The sequence below is a fragment of the Electrophorus electricus genome, chromosome 1 (genome assembly GCF_013358815.1).
Source record: "Electrophorus electricus isolate fEleEle1 chromosome 1, fEleEle1.pri, whole genome shotgun sequence".
NCBI lineage: Eukaryota > Metazoa > Chordata > Actinopteri > Gymnotiformes > Gymnotidae > Electrophorus > Electrophorus electricus.
In genome coordinates, this window is record NC_049535.1 from 35,626,163 (window position 1) to 35,648,799 (window position 22,637).

General features: G+C 41.9%; 1 protein-coding gene and 2 long non-coding RNA genes across 5 annotated transcripts in view; 2 read left to right on the forward strand and 1 right to left on the reverse strand.

The window, feature by feature from the left end:
• LOC118240974 lies at positions 1-2,737 on the forward strand. The gene is made up of 4 exons (XR_004775747.1): positions 1-204; positions 697-807; positions 944-1,078; positions 1,410-2,737. It is a non-coding gene; the product is annotated as an uncharacterized LOC118240974 (long non-coding RNA).
• A 71-nt stretch (positions 2,738-2,808) lies between these two features.
• LOC118240977 overlaps positions 2,809-22,637 on the reverse strand; it is a 20,465-nt gene continuing 636 nt past the window's right edge. The window contains exon 2 of the long non-coding RNA XR_004775749.1: positions 2,809-3,249. This is a non-coding gene — a long non-coding RNA (uncharacterized LOC118240977). The remainder of the gene's footprint in view (positions 3,250-22,637) is intronic.
• The window catches only part of atp2a1 (ATPase sarcoplasmic/endoplasmic reticulum Ca2+ transporting 1), a 17,771-nt gene continuing 14,454 nt past the window's right edge, over positions 19,321-22,637 (forward strand). For all 3 annotated transcript variants that reach the window (XM_035523679.1, XM_035523691.1, XM_035523686.1), the window contains exons 1-4: positions 19,321-19,415; positions 19,575-19,712; positions 20,983-21,000; positions 21,423-21,505. In XM_035523679.1, the coding sequence (XP_035379572.1) occupies positions 19,595-19,712; positions 20,983-21,000; positions 21,423-21,505 (219 nt within the window). In that variant the 5' untranslated portion in view covers positions 19,321-19,415; positions 19,575-19,594. The remainder of the gene's footprint in view (positions 19,416-19,574; positions 19,713-20,982; positions 21,001-21,422; positions 21,506-22,637) is intronic.

Sequence of the window (22,637 nt, forward strand, 5' to 3'; positions counted from 1 at the left end):
TTTAGCTTGTTTCTATGACAACATTGCTAGCTAGTTATCTATGTAGGTTTCAACAGAATACACCAGATGATTGTATGAAACGTAGCTATGCTGGCTATCTAACTGTTTGATTATTTTTTCTGTTTTGTACGCAGAGATTCTTAATGTAGTTAGTTAGCTATAAATTGGTTTAAAAGACGAAGGGATACATGAGTAACGACGATGGTATGTATGATCACTCACCAATAACACTAAAGTTACCGTTAGCTATCTAAAGCTAGCTAGTTGCTCTGTCAACTAACCTAGTTATCTTAGCTAGGTTATATTTTCTCCTTCACTATGAGCACTACCAATTAAACGGGAGATCTCGTTATAAGCTAAATGCTATCGTACCCAAAGTCAACGAGATAAGATAACTAACCCTACCTGGCTAATGATTCGTAAATATAGCGTTAGCTAACTTGCTAGCTAGCTAATCCCCAGTTTGATTTTATCATGGCTACCTATAATTTCAGGGCAAATCTGTTTTGTAGCTAGCTAGCTAACTAGTCTATATCCCAAAGCCCTGTCAAATATTGTACATTCACCTGTATGTTTACTTTTTACTAGCAGTCGAAAAAGCATAATTAAACTGTTCCAATTACTTTATTTTTGACCTCGTTGTGCAATAAATCTACCTCTAGCTGTAATTTACCTGGACATTTCTCCCCCTTCCAGACAGCCCCGTTATGGGCTCTCTCCCTACCTCTCCCCGCTATTGTCATCATTACGATTGGCCTCTATATGTTGCTCCTTGCGGCCGTACTGTGGTGCCATTACTGTCTCAAGGTAGGCGTCATTAACGTCTGGTGCTGTGGTGACTCAGACCGACCCGGTAAAGGTCTATGATTTAAACGGAAATGGAACTGCAAAGCAGTGAATAATTGCGCTTTGTCCGTGATTTGACTGTTATATTTCTTTACAGGCCCAGTGCAAGTCTCAGTGTACAGACTGCTGCCCGAGTGTATCCCCGTTTGAATACTGTTACCTGTGTGCGCAGTCATGTGACTGCCGCCCACCTACCCTTAACTCTTGTCTCGATTACTGCCCCTCTCCCAGCGTAAGCACTTGTGGAAAGTTTATTCATTTGTTTACTTTATTTCTGCGGAGGTAAAGTAAAAAAAAATTAAAATCTACTACTCTTACATGTCTACTAATTTTACATGTTTGTGCAGTGATAGTGTACAATGTGTATCTTTACCCCAAACCCTTTTAGCGTCATTGCCTTTTTAAATCACCTGATGAAAGGTGTTTTTGATATCAGCCATCATAAATATTTGAGCTTCTGCATATATACTCACATACAAAGGTCATACAAATTAAAAAATGTATTCTGCCCAATGAAGTTTCTTCTATCCAGTGAGTTCATTGCTTCATCTCCTCTCATGCAGTGTGTCAGGTGGGACTGTACATGCACCTGCCAGCCACCTCAGTGTGACTCCCTCAACTGCCTCTGCTTCGAGATCAACTTCAAATAGAGCCCAGTGGGACACAGGAGCGCCCCTTTATACAGCTCCCATATGAGAGTCGTGCTTGTGGGAAGGTTTGTTGATGGGATTTGTTCGTTTTCAGAAATGCGAAATATTTTTGTGTCATATTTACAGTACTTAAATGTTGCTTTTGGACTAAATCTGTACGCCTGGTGTGCCTAACACATTATTCTGTTCTCTGGTATAACTGAACAGTGCTTGTAGGCCACCTAGTGTTGAGTTCTCATACTGCAACATGGCCTGCGCTTATTAGAAGATGAGCTGATTCATCAGGAAGGAGGCTTATCAACGAAGCCAGTTAGAAAGACATTTTGCCAAAACAATTTTGCAATACCAAAAGCAATACCATATGTGCTGAGAAAATAACAGCCATGCTTTTCCATATGTGCAGGATGTGCAGGGAATCACACTACAAATGCAAATATTCAGTTTACCTGCATTCACACCTTTTGAACTGCATTTAAAATGTACAGACAAGTGCAGAAGCAAATGGTGGTGTTGTGCCTCCGCCTACATAGACATCCATTTTAATTATCCCTAATTTATACCTGGAATGGCACCAACATATGAGTTTAATTTTCTGGTTCTGAGACATTTCTGGCCCTCAGACATGAATCAGTGAATCAGCCCTGTCAATATGGCGTGTTCGTGCATTTCTGCTGTGATGCATGGTCAATGCACCTGCTTTCTAACATGTAATTTTGCTAATTTTTCGAAACATTTTTAAAAATTGTATTTTTATATAGACTGTATAGTCTTTGGAAAGGAAATAAATATTTTTACACGTGTGAATGCTTTTTATATTTTGTGTGTATTCCAATGCCATCCCACAAATCAAGTGCATTACTGATTGTTCATAAAAAATAAAATCTCTTGGTTCATTGCGATTAGATGAAGAACATATGTTTTGAAAGGTACATTCCACTTCATTGTTGAATTCATTAATAATTGTAATTAGCCTACTCCTACATTGTAAAAAATATTAAAGTCACAGTCTCTAGTTAATATATTGCACGTCATTCTTTCAAGGCTTAAGACTTATGTTCAGGCGAATTAAAATGAATATCAAAACTAAAGCAACTTAGATTGGTTTAAAATAGATAAATAAACAGGAAGAACAAACTTATAAATCCCTCGGGATGATCAGAAGTCCTTACCTGGCGAAACGCTGGCATATAACCACTTTAGTGAACGTAAGTCCAAAATGCGTGACAGGATTTTATGGGAGAAGGCAAATTTATTGAAACAAGATCTGTGATTACTGAACCATTCAATAACTACTGAACACACATTGCCAATATAGTTTAGATTTTTTATGTATTTATTGTTTATCAACACAAGTAGTTGATATCTGCTTTTTCCTTTTCGTGTATTATTTTACTAAAGTCAGATGTAAATAAAGACTTTGAAAATGATGTGACAAGTAAGACCTGATTTGATTTGATTCCAGTGAGTGATCACACAGAGGAGTCAACCCTTGTGCCATCATTCATTAGTCAAATTATTTTGACCACCCAAAAAACACACCACCCAAAAACACACTTTGTAAATGTTTTTGTAAATACAAGCCCTAACATATTTGACAAGCTCAAAGAAATTGATGTTGTTCACAGTATAAACAAGTTCAAAAAATGTGTTTCATTTTACTTGCAAAAGAAAAAAAAATCTTCACTGTTATCCCTACTCTGTTACGGCCCAAGGAGCAGGACGTTCAGACTCCCTCGACGGTGATGGACGTTTACTGTGAAACACAGAAGACAAGGGCATTCATATAAGCGGTGTAAACGTAGTACATGCAACAACGTGAAACACAAACGCTAACAATACACACACGTTTGGGTTTACATATCCGACGACTGACAACACAGCACACACCAACGTCGATGTAAATACAATGTACACGCTAAACCGTCTGCAGGTGTGCGCAGGGGCGTGGCTACAAACCAAAACAATTACACTGAATTCCACTGCACGCGGCGAGGCCGAGCCACGTGACCAGTGGAAAGCGGAGCAGGCCGTGACATAATCAAGTTTTGCCAGTCACCATCAGTTTTTAAGATGAAATGTGCAAAGGATGTAGATGGGTAGCCTGCTTTGTCAGGGAGACCATAATCAAAAAATGTACCTGTTATAGAAGAAGGCAGAAGAAGTTAGCACCCTCCAGCTGGAAAATAATTGCTTAAGCTTAGCCACAGAACAGTTTCACTGCTGTTTACTTATTTGCACATGAGTGTTGAGTGCCTCCGCTTGGGAGATCTTGGTGTGCCCTACAGATTGAAAATCGTAGGTGTAGCATATCACATGTTGGAGCTTTAAGCCATGAATGAAACTGAATGAATTAAAATAGCAAAATCACGGAGACTATTGACCAGTAGATCAAGTTATTTAGCTTCACTTACACTTTTGGCCAGCAGATGTCAGCGTTTGTCTCCATTGGCCAAGAAGGGCATTTTTTTTAAAGTGACGTCTAAGAGCAAGTGTCTACAGAGGAATTTAAGGAGATTTAAAGTGTTATGTACAAAGGAATTGTGTCAGCCAGTGTTCATCTCAACCAGGACCACACTGACCTATGTAACATGTTTAATCAGTTGGGTTCAACATTCAACAGTTGATATTTGTATTGGATGCACTTCTGCTTGGTTGGAATGGAAACCTGAAACCTGGAGTTTTTAGTGTAATTAGGGAAAACCATTTGACGTTTAGATTTAGTGCAGAAAACAACTATTGGATTTCCAGTTCCACAGAATAGCCCACATATGCTTCTGCAGTCTGTATTTGTTTTTTTAAGATATGGTAGTTTTGACACTAGAATTTTGTGCAATTATATCCCAATTTAATTAAACTACCAAAAACTTTACTCTTAGGTCTAACAAACTGCAATGCAATAAAGATTCTGAAATTGAACTTTTCTCATACATTAAAAAGCCAGTCACTCTTTCACCATAAGAAAGGTTTCCACAAATGTTAATATAAGAGATTCCTCACAGGTACCTACTCAGGGCTTTTAGTTCTGGGCAAAACTTTAAAAATCTATAACTTATAGGTATAACAGTAAAATGTTTTATAGGGGTGTCAAAGTCCAGTCCTAGATAGCCAGACTGCAGCAAAACTTGGTGAGTAGTAACATGGACTTGATCACACACTAAATCTGGAGTCTAGGGTGGTTTGGTGAATGACTTGCTTAAACACACCTGATTCAACTGATCATCCAATCGCCAGGTTTAGTAGGTGTGACTGAGCAGAACAATCACCAAACTTTCCCCTCCAGAGCTTTGGCACCCCTGCCATACTTTGTATTTTCTCACCGTTCATGGCAAGTTTATGATGAGTATCAAATGTGCATAAGTCTATTTTGAACCTGTTCACACCATCTGTTCTGAGCAAGTTGATCCTTGTCTTTTAACAGTATAGCATGAACATTTGTATGTTAACAACTACAGAGGCGGGGAGCTCTCAGAATGTGCACTGAACTCCTTTTGCTATGTGCATTTCTCTGGCACACGGCCCAGTGAGCCTGCAAAAGAAGGAGAGGTGATATCATCCTCACCACATTTAGAGAACTTGGTGTAAACCCACTGGTACTAATTAGTTGGCTTCTTCTTGGAGAATGCAAAAACACAAGCGAGCCTTATTAGTACCTGTTTTATGCAAATTATTTTAATTAATGTTTGTATTAACCAAATGACTTGATCTACTGTGAATATCTAAAACCTGCTGATATCTAAAACCTCCTTTTTTCTCATTTTTTCTCATATAAACACTTTCAGCATCTATAGTTACTATCCACAGTAACCCATGGTCACTTCACAGTTTAAGTATCAGGTTCAGAGACGTTCATTGCATGATTCACAAGTCATAAATTAGTTTGACTTTGGAGCTGTCCTCAAGATGAGATACTTGGGATTCTAAACGTTACATGGCCTTATTTTTATATAAATGTATGTGAAAAGTAAGGATTTTTTTATTTCGCACCAAAACATTAATTACTTTCTTTAATCATGAATGTTTAGTGTTTTTCAATGAAGTCATATGTCTGTTTTGGTTTACTTGTTTGGTTGTTTGTGTTGCTTTTTGCCTCTTTTCTACATGTCTTTGAAATCTGGCTTAGTCTTCACCATTTACCACTAATTTCCATGAATGCTACTTTAGCTGGAAGAATATTTCATCATCTCCCTTCAGAGGGTTTCTTCACATTCTAAGTATGCTACAGATTTACAGTGAGAGGCTGATTAAAAGTCAGCTGAGTAACCACAGGTGTGTCTGTCTTGTATTTAGATGCTATGATCAGTCTCCTGCCTGTTTGTGTGTATATGTGCATGTGTATAAAGATGTGAGGCTGTGACTTATAGCCTCTCTGTGTTCCTCCTGTACCCTCACACCATCCGTGTGTCTAATAGGGTTTTACAGTGGGGCCGTCTGGCATGAGAGGTCTTGTCCCTCTCTGTCTGCTGGTCCCAGGAATGTCCACCATGAAATGCAGCCATGAAAATCCCAACGCCAGCACCAGCCCAAGGACAGGACAGCCATAAACATGGCCGGCAAGCCCCGCCCTCTCTTCTGCTGAATGCCTGGGGAGTCGAGTGTGTCCACACAAGCCTTTAAAGCCTGGATGCGTGCGCGCACACCCACACACACACCCACACCCACACCCACACCCCAACACACACAAACCCACACATGCCCCCACACACACACATCCACACCCAACACTCACCCACCCACACACACGCACACACACACACACCCCTCCCTTTAGAGAATGGGCATGTACACCAATGTGAGAGAGAAAGAGAAAGAGAGAAGTTCAATAGAGCTCTGTTTTGGTCTTCTAATTATTATTAGAAAAATAGTTTGGATATTCATATCCATGCAGTAATGTTACACACGTCTGAATGCATAATCTACCCTCAGGGCTTTGGACTACATCCTCCATCCTCTGAACACAGCACAGCAAAGCCGATATCAACATCTCTCCTGTACTATTTGCATGGCTAAATATCTTGTACTAATGGTGTTCGTCTACCACCCGGTCAAATAAATCACATAAAGCCACAACTAATACATGTATTGTGTGTTAATGATAAAATCATGATGATTTGTTGATTTATCAACTTAAATAAGTGGCACTGCTTTCTGTTTTGAGTTAATGATTCCGTTTGTGTGTTTTGAGTTAGTGACTATCTCGTGTGTGAGTTTTGAGTTAGTGACACTCACGTGTGTGTTTTGAGCTAATGTCTTCCCTGTCTGTGTGTTTTGAGTTAGTGACAGTCATGTGTGTTTTGAGTTAGTGATGGTCACGTGTGTTTTGAGTTAGTGATGGTCACGTGTGTTTTGAGTTAGTGATGATCACGTGTGTTTTCTCTGTGTGGGTTTGCTTGCTGCAGCTGTCACTCCTCATTGGCCCCCACATGTCTCTCACACATCCTCCTTCCTTTAATACTCTTTCTCTCTTTTGTCTTTCTCTCTTTTTTCTCACTCTCTCTCTTTCACACACACCCAAGCACCCAAGATACATCAGATATTTTGAGATATGGAAACACCATAAAGCCTCGTTCTGACAATGTGCGACACCACCAAGCTTCATTCTGATGCTGGTTGACACCACCAACCTCATTCTGACACCGAGCGACAACACCAAGGATCATTCTCACACCGAGCGACAACACCAAGAATCATTCTGACACTGAGCAACACAATCAAGCTTTGTTCTGACACTGAGCGACACCATCAAGCCATGTTCTGACACCAAGCGACACCACCAAGCCTCGTTCTGATCATAAGGTTGTGCTGGTCTTGAAGTTCCAAAGTGGAGATGAGCTGCTAATTATCACCGTTGGGAGACGTCAGTGTGAACTGATCACTGAGTCCTCTGTGTTTGGGTCAATACATGAACAGTTACTTGGCAACAGACTTTCTGGGCCTTGTAAGGCTTGGGAGCAAAGCAAAGGGGCTGAAACCTGCCAAGCCAAACTAAAAATAACACACAAAGAGAGAAAGCAAGAGAGAGACACATACAGGGAGTGGGGGGGGGGGCTAATGTTTGGGATATCCTCTACCCTCTCTTCTTTCAAGAATACCCAAGGACATCCCTCCCTATAATTAGCTGGTGTTAGTAACTACTCCATCAGAAAGGCCCTCATACTATTAAGAGCTTCTAACAGTGTTTCATCCACCTCTCACACACCTGATCTGCTCACCCACATGCTCCTTTACACAACTGTGCGCTCAGCTGAACCACCTGATCTGTGGCTGCCTTCTGACATCAGTGTAATTACCAAACAGCATTAGCTGCCAATGTAATGTCTACTTTTCTTGGTTTATCACTGTACTCTCAGACTTGAAATTTTATTTGTTAATCCAAGTTGCTCTTTATGATTTGCTGCCATGTCCTTTATGAAATAAATACAGTAGCTCTTAGTAGTAGTAAAAAACACAAAAATAATAATAAATACAATCACATTCTATTAATAAATATGGTAACGGTAACGGTGAATTATTAATACACAGTTGTGTTTTGGTGTGACTAAAAGCTTTTCAACATACTCTTGTCTTGGACAGGTCAATGTTTTCACTGTAGATGTTATGAACAGGTCAGTGTTTTCACTGTAGATGTTATATACAAGTGTGTGCACCACAAACACCATTGTAGGAGTGTATGCACCAGGAGTACTATTACAGGAGTGTGTGCACTGTATCATTACAGGAGAGTGTGTGCACCACATCATTACAGCAGTGTGTGCACCGTATCATTATAGGAGTGTGTGTATCATGTCATTATAGGAGAGTGTGTGCACCATATTATTATAGGAGTGTGTGTACCGTATCATTCTAGGAGAGTGGGTGCACCATATCATAAGAGTGTGTGCACCATATCATTATAGGAGGGTGTACACCGCATCATTATAGGAGTGTGCATACTGTGTCATTATAGGAGTCTGTGCATCGTGTCATTATAGAAGTGTGTGCACCACATGCACATGTGTCTGTAGAAGTGCCTATGAATGTAGTTATAAAGAAAGAAACATGTAAATTCTAGGCTCAGCATACATGATTGTGTGTGTGTGTGTGTGTGTGTGTGTGTGTGCCTGTGACAGTTGTTGGACAGGAATGGTACTACACTCTCAACACCATCTCAGCCCTGTCCCTATTCCTGGTCCTCTGTCTCCAAGGCTTCACTAATTCAGATAGTAATGAACACACACACGCATGCACGCACGCACACACACACACACACACACACACACACACACACACACACACACAATTATAATACATATTAGCCACAATCTTTTTCTCCGTGGTTCCTCAAACTGTTTTATTTATGATAAAGCACACACTGCCTTTTGCTTTTCATGCTGACCACCATGCGAGGTGACCCTGGAGTGACAACAAGGCACCTGCAGCTATCTGTGGGCCTGGTGTCATCACGAGTGCAAAGGTCACAGGTGAAATGTTATAAGAGGCATGATCCCCCACCCCCCAAAAAAAGGATATGCATTGTTCCAAAAAGGAGCGTACATTTATACAACAGTGAAAAGTGTAAACATAATGGGAAAGTGAAGGACAAAGATTTAAAAAAAACAAGTACAGGTGGACTGAAGGGTTTGGGCGATACTGATCAGTACAAGGGTCTTTACACTTGTAAGAGTTTCACTGAAGCCAGGTAATCAGAGTGGCCCTGACAGTATCAGAGCGAGGTGGGGGAGGGGTATTGTTCACCATCAGCTCCATCACTATCAAATAAACTGACTGACACTTTAAGTCACAGTGCATGTCCAGCAGTATTACACAGACTCAGTCGGGAGGATTACACACACATGCAGGGTAGGGACGTCAGGAATATTGTACAACTTGGGGGGGGGGGGGGGGGCATTTCCCACCTGCCATCCCTGAAATAAACACAACCCACCCCCCCCAAACATACGCACATGCATAAGTACACATACACACACAACATGACACACAGGAGCGGCTGGGTCTACGACACTGTGAAAAAGGTAGAAAGTGCTTCCTTATGCTTAGCCCCAGTGGTTAGGAGAAACAGGGCATTGCGTCTCTGGGAGGGGCAAGAGAACCCAGAGCATTGTGTCCATATTAGGGGAAGAGATCCCAGAACACTGTATCACTGTTAGGAGCAAGAGTACAAGGCTGTGGAGAATAGTGGGGTAAAAGTGCTTAGAGGCTGTGGGAGAAAAGTGTGGTATATAAGAGGATGGAGAGTGTGGTATATAAGAGGATGGAGAGTGTGGTATATAAGAGAATGGAGAGTGTGGTATATAAGAGGATGGAGAGTGTGGTATATAAGAGAATGGAGAGTGTGGTATATAAGAGGATGGAGAGTGTGGTATATAAGAGAATGGAGAGTGTAGTGTGTAAGAGGATGGAGAGTGTGGTATATAAGAGGATGGAGAGTGTGGTATATAAGAGGATGGACAGTGTGGTATATAAGAGGGTGGAGAGTGTGGTATATAATAGGATGGAGAGTGTGGTATATAAGAGGATGGAGAGTGTGGTATATAAGAGAATGGAGAGTGTAGTGTGTAAGAGGATGGAGAGTGTGGTATATAAGAGGATGGAGAGTACTGTATTGAAGAGGATGGAGAGTGTGGAGAGTACGGTATATAAGAGGATGGAGAGTGTGGTATATAAGAGGATGGAGAGTGTGGTATATAAGAGAATGGAGAGTGTAGTGTGTAAGAGGATGGAGAGTGTGGTATATAAGAGGATGGAGAGTGTGGTATATAAGAGAATGGAGAGTGTGGTATATAAGAGGATGGAGAGTACTGTATTGAAGAGGATGGAGAGTATGGAGAGTACAGTATATAAGAGGATGGAGAGTGTGGTATATAAGAGGATGGAGAGTGTGGTATATAAGAGAATGGAGAGTGTGGTATATAAGAGGATGGAGAGTGTGGTATATAAGAGAATGGAGAGTGTAATGTGTAAGAGGATGGAGAGTGTGGAGAGTATGGTATATAAGAGGATGGAGATTGTGGTATATAAGAGGATGGAGAGTGGTATAGAAGAGGATGGAGAGTACGGTACATAAGAGGATAGAGAGTACTGTATAGAAGAGGATAGAGAGTGTGGTATATAAGAACATGGATAGTGTGGTATATAAGAGAATGGAGAGTGTGGTATAGAAGAGGATGGAGAGTATGGTACATAAGAGGATGGAGAGTGTGATATATAAGAGGATGGAGAGTGATATATAAGAGGATGGAGAGTGTGGTATAAAAGAGGATGTAGAGTACTGTATAGAAGAGGATGGAGAGTGTGGTATATAAGAGAATGGAGAGTACTGTATAGAAGAGGATGGAGAGTGTGGAGAGTACAGTATATAAGAGGATGGAGAGTTTGGTATATAAGAGGATGGAGAGTGTGGTATATAAGAGGATGGAGAGTGTGGTATAAAAGAGGATGTAGAGTACTGTATATAAGAGGATGGAGAGTGTGGAGAGTACGGTATATAAGAGGATGGAGAGTGTGGTATATAAGAGGATGGAGAGTGTGGTATATAAGAGGATGGAGAGTGTGGTATATAAGAGAATGGAGAGTGTGGTATATAAGAGGATGGAGAGTACTGTATTGAAGAGGATGGAGAGTATGGAGAGTACGGTATATAAGAGGATGGAGAGTGTGGTATATAAGAGGATGGAGAGTGTGGTATATAAGAGAATGGAGAGTGTGGTATATAAGAGGATGGAGAGTGTGGTATATAAGAGGATGGAGAGTACTGTAAAGAAGAGCATAGAGAGTGTGATATATAAGAGGAAGGAGAGTGTGATATATAAGAGGAAGGAGAGTGTGGTATATAAGGGAATGGAGAGTGTGGTATATAAGAGGGTGGAGAGTGTGGTATATAAGAGGATGGAAAGTGTGGTATATAAGAGGATGGAGAGTACTGTATTGAAGAGGATGGAGAGTGTGGATAGTATGGTATATAAAAGGATGGAGATTGTGGTATATAAGAGGATGGAGAGTGGTATAGAAGAGGATGGAGAGTACGGTACATAAGAGGATAGAGAGTACTGTATAGAAGAGGATAGAGAGTGTGGTATATAAGAACATGGATAGTGTGGTATATTAGAGAATGGAGAGTGTGGTATATAAGGGAATGGAGAGTGTGGTATATAAGAGGGTGTAGAGTACGGTATATAAGAGGGTGGAGAGTGTGGTATATAAGAGGATAGAGAGTGTGGTATATAAGAGGATGGAGAGTGTGGTATATAAGAGGATAGAGAGTGTGGTATATAAGAGGATGGAGAGTCATATATAAGAGGATGGAGAGTACTGTATGGAATAGAATGGAGACTGTGGTATATAAGAGGATGAAGAGTGGTATATAAGAGGATGGAGAGTACGGTACATAAGAGGATGGAGAATACTGTATAGAAGAGGATAGAGAGTGTGGTATATAAGAACATGGATAGTGTGGTATATAAGGATGGAGAGTGTGGTATATAAGCGAATGGAGAGTCTGATATATAACAGGATGGACAGTACTGTATAGAACAGGATAGAGAGTGTGATATATAAGAGGATGGAGAGTGTGGTATATAAGGGAATGGAGAGTGTGGTATATAAGAGGGTGGAGAGTAGGGTATATAAGAGGGTGGAGAGTACGGTATATAAGAGGATGGAGAGTGTGGTATATAAGAGGATAGAGAGTGGTATATAAGCGGATGGAGACTGTGGTACATAAGATAATGGAGAGTACTATATAGAAGAGGATGGAGAGTTTGGAGAGTGTGGTATATAAGAGGATGCAGAGTACTGTATTGAAGAGGATGGAGAGTGTGGACAGTATGGTATATAAGAGGATGGAGATTGTGGTATATAAGAGGATGGAGAGTGGTATAGAAGAGGATGGAGAGTACGGTACATAAGAGGATGGAGAGTACTGTATAGAAGAGGATAGAGAGTGTGGTATATAAGAAGATGGAGAGTGTGGTATATAAGAGGATGGAGAGTACTGTATAGAAGAGGATGGAGAGTGTGGAGAGTACGGTATATAAGAGGATGGAGAGTGTGGTATAAAAGAGGATGTAGAGTACTGTATAGAAGAGGATGGAGAGTGTGGTATATAAGAAAATGGAGAGTACTGTATAGAAGAGGATGGAGAGTGTGGAGAGTACAGTATATAAGAGGATGGAGAGTTTGGTATATAAGAGGATGGAGAGTGTGGTATATAAGAGGATGGAGAGTGTGGTATAAAAGAGGATGTAGAGTACTGTATATAAGAGGATGGAGAGTGTGGTATATAAGAGAATGGGGAGTGTGGTATATAAGAGGATGGAGAGTACTGTATTGAAGAGGATGGAGAGTGTGGAGAGTACGGTATATAAGAGGATGGAGAGTGTGGTATATAAGAGGATGGAGAGTGTGGTATATAAGAGGATGGAGAGTGTGGTATATAAGAGAATGGAGAGTGTGGTATATAAGAGGATGGAGAGTACTGTATTGAAGAGGATGGAGAGTATGGAGAGTACGGTATATAAGAGGATGGAGAGTGTGGTATATAAGAGGATGGAGAGTGTGGTATATAAGAGAATGGAGAGTGTGGTATATAAGAGGATGGAGAGTGTGGTATATAAGAGGATGGAGAGTACTGTAAAGAAGAGCATAGAGAGTGTGATATATAAGAGGAAGGAGAGTGTGATATATAAGAGGAAGGAGAGTGTGGTATATAAGGGAATGGAGAGTGTGGTATATAAGAGGGTGGAGAGTGTGGTATATAAGAGGATGGAAAGTGTGGTATATAAGAGGATGGAGAGTACTGTATTGAAGAGGATGGAGAGTGTGGATAGTATGGTATATAAAAGGATGGAGATTGTGGTATATAAGAGGATGGAGAGTGGTATAGAAGAGGATGGAGAGTACGGTACATAAGAGGATAGAGAGTACTGTATAGAAGAGGATAGAGAGTGTGGTATATAAGAACATGGATAGTGTGGTATATTAGAGAATGGAGAGTGTGGTATATAAGGGAATGGAGAGTGTGGTATATAAGAGGGTGTAGAGTACGGTATATAAGAGGGTGGAGAGTGTGGTATATAAGAGGATAGAGAGTGTGGTATATAAGAGGATGGAGAGTGTGGTATATAAGAGGATAGAGAGTGTGGTATATAAGAGGATGGAGAGTCATATATAAGAGGATGGAGAGTACTGTATGGAATAGAATGGAGACTGTGGTATATAAGAGGATGAAGAGTGGTATATAAGAGGATGGAGAGTACGGTACATAAGAGGATGGAGAATACTGTATAGAAGAGGATAGAGAGTGTGGTATATAAGAACATGGATAGTGTGGTATATAAGGATGGAGAGTGTGGTATATAAGCGAATGGAGAGTCTGATATATAACAGGATGGACAGTACTGTATAGAACAGGATAGAGAGTGTGATATATAAGAGGATGGAGAGTGTGGTATATAAGGGAATGGAGAGTGTGGTATATAAGAGGGTGGAGAGTAGGGTATATAAGAGGGTGGAGAGTACGGTATATAAGAGGATGGAGAGTGTGGTATATAAGAGGATAGAGAGTGGTATATAAGCGGATGGAGACTGTGGTACATAAGATAATGGAGAGTACTATATAGAAGAGGATGGAGAGTTTGGAGAGTGTGGTATATAAGAGGATGCAGAGTACTGTATTGAAGAGGATGGAGAGTGTGGACAGTATGGTATATAAGAGGATGGAGATTGTGGTATATAAGAGGATGGAGAGTGGTATAGAAGAGGATGGAGAGTACGGTACATAAGAGGATGGAGAGTACTGTATAGAAGAGGATAGAGAGTGTGGTATATAAGAAGATGGAGAGTGTGGTATATAAGAGGATGGAGAGTACTGTATAGAAGAGGATGGAGAGTGTGGAGAGTGTGGTATATAAGAGGATGGAGAGCACTGTATTGAAGAGGATGGAGAGTGTGGTATATAAGAGGATAGAGAGTGTGGTATATAAGAGGATGGAGAGTGGTATATAAGAGAACAGAGAGTGTGGTATATAAGAACATGGATAGTGTGGTATATAAGGATGGAGAGTGTGGTATATAAGAGAATGGGGATTCTGATATATAACAGGACGGAAAGTACTGTATAGAACAGGATAGAGAGTGTGATATATAAGAGGATGGAGAGTGTGGTATATATGAGGATGGAGAGTGTGGTATATATGAGGATGGAGAGTGTGGTATATACGAGGATAGAGAGTGTGGTATATAAGAGGATGGAGAGTGATATATAAGAGGATGGAGAGTGTGGTATATAAGAGGATGGAGAGTACTGAATGGAAGAGAATGGAGACTGTGGTATATAAGAGGATGGAGAGTGTGGTATATAAGAGGATGGAGAGTACTGTATAGAAGAGGATAGAGAGTGTGGTATATAAGGATGGAGAGTGTGGTATATAAGAGAATGGAGAGTCTGATATATAACAGGATGGAGAGTACTGTATAGAACAGGATGGAGAGTGTGATATATAAGAGGATGGAGAGTGTGGTATATAAGGGAATGGAGAGTGTGGTATATAAGAGGGTGGAGAGTAGGGTATATAAGAGGGTGGAGAATACAGTGTATAAGAGGATGGAGAGTGTGGTATAGAAGAGGATGGAGAGTACGGTACATAAGAGGATGGAGAGTACTGTATAGAAGAGGATAGAGAGTGTGGTATATAAGAGGATGGAGAGTACTGTGTAGAAGAGGATGGAGAGTGTGGAGAGTACGGTATATAAGAGGATGGAGAGTGTGGTATATAAGAGGATGGAGAGTACTGTATAGAAGAGGATGGATAGTGGTATATAAGAGGATGGAGAGTGTTATATAAGAGGATGGAGAGTACTGTATAGAAGAAGATAGAGAGTATTGTATATAAGAAGATGGAGAGTGTGGTATAGAAGAGGATGGAGAGTATGGTACATAAGAGGATGGAGAGTGTGATATATAAGAGGATGGAGAGTGTGGTATATAAGAGGATGGAGAGTACTGTATAGAACGGGATAGAGAGTGTGGTATATAAGAAGATGGAGAGTTTGGTATATAAGAGGATGGGGAGTGTGGTATATAAGAGGATGGAGAGTACTGTATAGAAGAGGATGGAGAGTGTGGAGAGTGTGGTATATAAGAGAATGGAGAATACTGTATGGAAGAGGATGGAGAGTGTGGTATATAAGAGGATGGAGAGTGATATATAAGAGGATGGAGAATGGTATATATATACGAGGATGGAGAGTGTGGTATATAAGAGGATGGAGAGTACTGTATGGAAGAGGATAGAGAGTGTGGTATATAAAAAGATGGAGTGTGTGGTATATAAGTGGATGGAGAGTGATATATAAGAGCATGGAGAATGTGGTATATAAGAGGATGGAGAGTGTTATATAAAAGTATGGAGAGTGTGGTATATAAGAGGATGGAGAGTACTGTATGGAAGAGAATGGAGAGTGTGGTATATAAGAAGATGGAGAGTGTTATATAAAAGGATGGAGAGTGTGGTATATAAGAGGATGGAGAATACTGTATAGAAGAGGATGGAGAGTCTGGAGAGTATGGTATATAAGAGGATGGAGAATACTGTATAGAAGAGGATGGAGAGTGTAGAGAGTACGGTATATAAGAGGATGGAGAGTACTGTATAGAAGAGGATAGAGAGTGTGGTATATAAGAAGATGGAGAGTTTTGGTATATAAGGATGCAGAGTGTGGTATATAAGAGAATGGGGAGTCTGGGATATAAGCGGATGGAGAGTACTGTATAGAACATGATAGAGGGTGTGGTATATAAGAAGATGGAGAGTGTGGTATATAAGAGGATGGAGAGTGATATATAAGAGGATGGAGAGTGTGTTATATAAGAGGATGGAGAGTGTAGAGAGTACGGTATATAAGAGGATGTAGAGTACTGTATAGAAGAGGATAGAGAGTGTGGTATATAAGAAGATGGAGAGTGTCGTATATAAGGATGGAGACTGTTATATAAGAGGATGGAGAGTGTGATATATAAGAGAATGGAGAGTGTGGTATCTAAGAGGATAGAGAGTGTGGTGTATAAGGATGGTGAGTGTGGTATATAAGAGGATAGAGAGTACTGTATAGAAGAGGATAGAGAGTGTGGTATATAAGAGGATGGAGAGTGTGGAGAGTGTGGTATATATGAGGATTGAGAGTACGTTATATAAGAGGATGGAGAGTGTGGTATATATGAGGATGGAGAGTACGTTATATAAGAGGATGGAGAGTGTGGTATACACGCTGCATATGTGGAAGGTATGCACAACAGATGTGTGCCAAGATCACAATACACTTAGAGCAGTGGATTGTTATGCATATGGACTGGCCCATATGGTACATGCATGTGTGTGTGTGTAAGATGATCGTGGGGGATATAGAGTTAAATGTCATTGAGCCGCATGAGGCACGCACAGACAGACCGACCCATGGTAAGGTCAAAGGTCAAAGTACAGAACAGCAGCTGAACCAGCGTGTAAAGCTTGGGAAGGAGAAGGCAGAATGGAAGGATATCCCTTTGTCTCACCCCTCTCTCTTTTTCTTTAATGCTTCAGGGGGCTAATTGTGATCCTCCCCTGTGTTCTTTTTTAATGCCCCCTGGCACACGTGTGTGTGTGTCCATGAGAGTGTGTGTGTGTGTTTGTGTGTGTGAGTATGAGTGTGAGTGTGTGTGGTGTGTGTGGGTTGAGTGGGGGAGGTGTTTAAAGAGCCTCTTGGGACACTCTGGGTATTTTCTCTGGGAGTTTTCTCTCAGTCTTTAATGATATGGACTAAGCCTGTCGTCATGGTAATTCCATTCAAATATACTCTTAACATCAGTCACAGAGACCACATATTTGATCAGGGTTTGGCCGCAACACTAATGAAGAGCTTCAATGTCCCAGAGAAGAAGGCCGTCTCTCACCAGCACAGTTACACCCTTTCCCCAGTCTCTCACCAGCACAGTTACACCCCTTCCCCAGTCTCTCACCAGCACAGTTATACCCCTTCCCCAGTGTCTCACCAGCACAGTTACACCCCTTCCCCAGTCTCTCACCAGTACAGTTACACCCCTTCCCCAGTCTCTCACCAGCACAGTTACACCCCTTCCCCAGTCTCTCACCAGCACAGTTACACCCCTTCCCCAGTCTCTCACCAGCACAGTTACACCCCTTCCCCAGTCTCTCACCAGCACAGTTACACCCCTTCCCCAGTCTCTCACCAGCACAGTTACACCCCTTCCCCAGTCTCTCACCAGCACAGTTACACCCCTTCCCCAGTCTCTCACCAGCACAGTTACACCCCTTCCCCAGTCTCTCACCAGCACAGTTATACCCCTTCCCCAGTCTCTCACCAGTACAGTTACACCCCTTCCCCAGTCTCTCACCAGCAGTTACACCCCTTCCCCAGTCTCTCACCAGCACAGTTACACCCCTTCCCCAGTCTCTCACCAGCACAGTTACACCCCTTCCCCAGTCTCTCACCAGCACAGTTATACCCCTTCCCCAGTCTCTCACCAGCACAGTTACACCCCTTCCCCAGTGTCTCACCAGCACAGTTACACCCCTTCCCCAGTCTCTCACCAGCACAGTTACACCCCTTCCCCAGTCTCTCACCAGCACAGTTACACCCCTTCCCCAGTCTCTCACCAGTACAGTTACACCCCTTCCCCAGTGTCTCACCAGTACAGTTACACCCCTTCCCCAGTCTCTCACCAGTACAGTTACACCCCTTCCCCAGTCTCTCACCAGCACAGTTACACCCCTTCCCCAGTCTCTCACCAGTACAGTTACACCCCTTCCCCAGTCTCTCACCAGCACAGTTACACCCCTTCCCCAGTCTCTCACCAGCACAGTTACACCCCTTCCCCAGTCTCTCACCAGCACAGTTACACCCCTTCCCCAGTCTCTCACCAGCACAGTTACACCCCTTCCCCAGTCTCTCACCAGCACAGTTACACCCCTTCCCCAGTCTCTCACCAGCACAGTTACACCCCTTCCCCAGTGTCTCACCAGCACAGTTACACCCCTTCCCCAGTCTCTCACCAGCACAGTTACAGCCCTTCTCTGTATATCTCTATAACCCTCAGACACCTCTCTGTCTCTCTCTCTCTCTGTCTCTCTCTCTCTCTCACTCATGCACTCATCATACTACTATTTGTCCTCAGCTGTTGCTGAAACCCTGAATTGTACTCTGAAGGCTTTATTTCCTCCTTCCATGTCTCTGTCTTATTCTCGCACCCTCCCCACCACACTCACACACACATATTCTATCACTGTTCATTTAGGGTGCTAATCCCCTGAACAGAATGTTCTTACTTAGTCTCAGGCCCTCTGTCCTTCGCTCCCTCTCAGCCTGTAGTGATGGTTATCTGCTCTGCCTACAAAGAGAATGATAAAGGTCTTCACACCAATCCCTGGTGGACCCCTTCCCGACGCTGTATGTACGCAGTAAGACACTTGAGCCTTCACCCATCATGCCGCCCTCCCTGTCTCCACACCACAATCCCGAACGCCATACCATCCCCCTATACTGAACATGCATGTTCCAAAAACAGACAGCATATTCAAACCCTGCTTCAAGGTTAAACTGCCCCAGCAACCCCACATGCGATTGCTAAAGCAGTCAGACACACACGTAGTTGTCACCCAGTTACTCCGGCCACCCCTCTCCACCCCTCTCCACCCGAGAGCCTGCCCCTTACCACCATATATGCTACAGCACAGCCAATAGGGGCCTCACAAGGGTGTGACAGCAATAAGGGGGCTTTGGGGCTTCTTTATAAAACTATACAGAGATGAACAGGAGTGAGCACTTTCTACACACCAGGAGCAGTAGGGGAGACAGCAGAGAGAGAGGGGCAGAGAGAGAGATCGGGGGCCGCTGATATAGTCCCAAAATCCACACTTTCAAAAAGTGTTGGTGGGTTCAGTTTTGTCGCTCTTTTTTAAGCTTGTCAGTTCCATAACGGAAAGCAAGCCAACTGAATGAAGGGATGTGTGCAGAAGTTTTGGAGTTGGGAGTCAGGATTTGGTTTTGCTTCCGCTCATGCTGTGGTTCTTGTGGTTGTTGTTTGTGAAGCGTCCCCAGGAGCAGAGCGGATGGAGAACGCCCACACCCAGGAGGCCACTGCGTGCCTGGCTCACTTCAGTGTGAGCGAGAGCACAGGCCTCGCTCCCGACCAGGTGAAGAAGAACCTGGCCAAGTATGGCTATAACGGTGAGGGAAACATGAACAGATGGATGGAAAGATGGATGGATGGATGGATGGATGGAGCTTGAATGAGAAAGGTGACTCTTGCGGAATGGAGACCATAATGCTCTCAGGCTGGTACATCCATCTGACAGTGTGAAAGCACAGGGAAGAGGGAAAACTGGACACTAGCAGCAGCAACACTAATGTGTGGTAGTGTGGAGGACCAGTGTGGGGCCAAACACTAATGTGTAGTAGTGTAGAGGACCAGTGTGAGGTCAAACACTAATGTGTGGTAGTGTAGAGGACCAGTGTGGGGCCAAACAATAATGTGTGGTAGTGTGGAGGACCAGTGTGGGGCCAAACACTAATGTGTGGTAGTGTAGAGGACCAGTGTGGGGCCAAACAATAATGTGTGGTAGTGTAGAGGACCAGTGTGGAGCCAAACACTAGTGTGTGGTAGTGTAGAGGACCAGTGTGGGGCCAAACACTGAGAGACAGGAGAGAGGAGAACCGTTATAGAGAGAGAACAATGATAGAGAGGATAAATATTTAGTCATTCAAGCTGAAAGGAAATTACATTGCTAAACTGATGAGCAGAGAAACGTTTATATCTCCCAAGCTAAGTAGCCTTTGTTTCAGGCAAAAACAGATTAAAAGGGAAGTTAAGGAAAGTTAATTTTATTGCCAAAATGAAGCACTTTGAGATATTAGATGAAGTTGGCAAAGTGTGAGGTTAGTGTGAAGCTAGGGAACCTGAGGGGAAGTCGTGGAGAGAAGAGAGTGGCGATCTTTAACTGTACACTATGGCTCTACCGGTCAGAACTAAGGCTGGGTGTCTGTTACAGGGTTAGTCACTGCTGACTCACACAACACTGTAGCAGAGAGCTGAAGATCAGTTATATACTCATTTTATTAATACAGGTATATAGGTGTGTATTAATGTTGGTATTAATATGTGTATGTGTATTAATGTTTTATATATTATGTGTAATAATATAAATATCAACTACAAACACCAAGCACTGAAGTACTGAAGACAATAAAAGTCATGATTAATAATAACAATTAATAATAGTTATGATTAATGATAATTAATAAGAGCGTGATTAATAATGTTAAAAATAATAGTAAGTTATGAGTGATAATAATAATAACAATAATAATAATAATAAATTATTATTTGTGATTAATAATAATAATTAATAAGAGTTTAGACTGTGAAAATGTAAAAGTTAATGTTCCTTTTCCATTCTTCCCTTGATTATGTCGCTATGACTGAATGGACCAATCACAGAGCTGCCTGCTGAGGAAGGTGTGTTCTCTTCTGTCTCTTTCAGTAGTTTATGGTTTATGTCTTTATTGTGTCCTCAACCATCAGCTAATTAAACAACTGATGGTTAATACATCGTAAACCTTTTTTTAAAAGTGTGCAGGGGTAAAACTGTGGAAGCTTCACTGAGAGTTAATCATTTTCAAATATATTCTTGATTGGCAGGACGCTTTATAACAGACTCCTGCAAAACAAATAGAGACTTACAGGAGGTCTCAACAACAGATTAGAATATTATTATTAGATTATTATATTTTAAAATGTATTGTACTGATATACTGCACACAACCTCCACATTACAAAGAGATTATATATGCAGCTCTTGTTCTGTCTGGCAAAATTCAAAACATGTGTATATGTTCCCTCTCTGTGATTCTCCCATTGGTTCTGTCTTTCTCTCTCAGGTAAGTCGATCTGGGAGCTGGTCTTGGAACAGTTTGAAGATTTGCTGGTCAGGATTTTGCTGCTGGCTGCTTGCATCTCTTTTGTAAGTAAAACAAAATCATCTCACATTATCAAATCACGATATGAATCAGCAAAGCAACAGCAAAGTGTGCCTTTTTGTAGGATTATATTATATAAATCAGCTCGTATTCCTTTCTCCAGTAGCTTCTTGGAGAAACTGTTTTAGTTATCTATTATTTACAGGAAATGAAGAATGGGAATTTGCGTTGTAGGTGTGCTGCTGAATGGAGTGAAACTGTCATTCATTTAAAAATAAAATATGTTGAAAGACAGTTAATCATCATAAGCTGTCATGTGAAGGACAGGGACTCCATTTCCCACATTGCCATGCCCTCCTGTCAATCAAAAAGCGACCCTTTCACCCTACAACCCTGAGCAGTGCATTGTGGGTAAACTATATGTTCACTTGTCCATCCCGAGGCAGGATGTGTAGCAGGAGTAATTCACGAGAGTTGCTTCTACACGGTGTGAAGTGTTAGACCTTACACGAAGTCTCTCTCTCTCTCTCTCTCAACAGACCAGCTGATTTGCTGGGCTTTGATGTTAAATGTTATTAGCTATTTAGATTCAGTTATTAGTTATTAATACATATAAGACCTCATGACTTGGACAGTGTGACACTTAGAAAGTTGAATGGTTTAAGGCTTATGCAGTATCTAGTGTAGTCAGATGAATCAGAAACAGCTGTGCCTCCCCGTATTCTGTAGGGTTTCAGATAATGAAGTCCAGGGCAGGTTTGGGAATGTGAATACCACAGAGATGGTTCTTTCATTCTGATCTGCATTGCCATTTATTTTGGGGTGGTTATATGTCTCGCCACAGCCTTTAATTAACATTGTTGATTCAGTCATGATGACGACAGTGGGATGAATATATGCAGAGCAAGTTTGTTCATTGCAGAGATAGGCATGAAAGGGTGAGTGTGATTCAGTCCCAGGAGGGAAGGCTAAGTGTGAAGGCTTTGGCCAGCGGAAGAAGACAGAGAGAGAACGAGGCCCGCCACCACCAAGCTTCCCTCCAAAGAGACGAGAGGCTGTGATGCTGAGAGTGGCTCACTTGGCTGATTTCCTCTCAAATGGCACACACACACTGACATGCTCACACAGGCTTGTCCCACACATTCTGGATGAAAGTTGTTTTAATGGAGCACACAT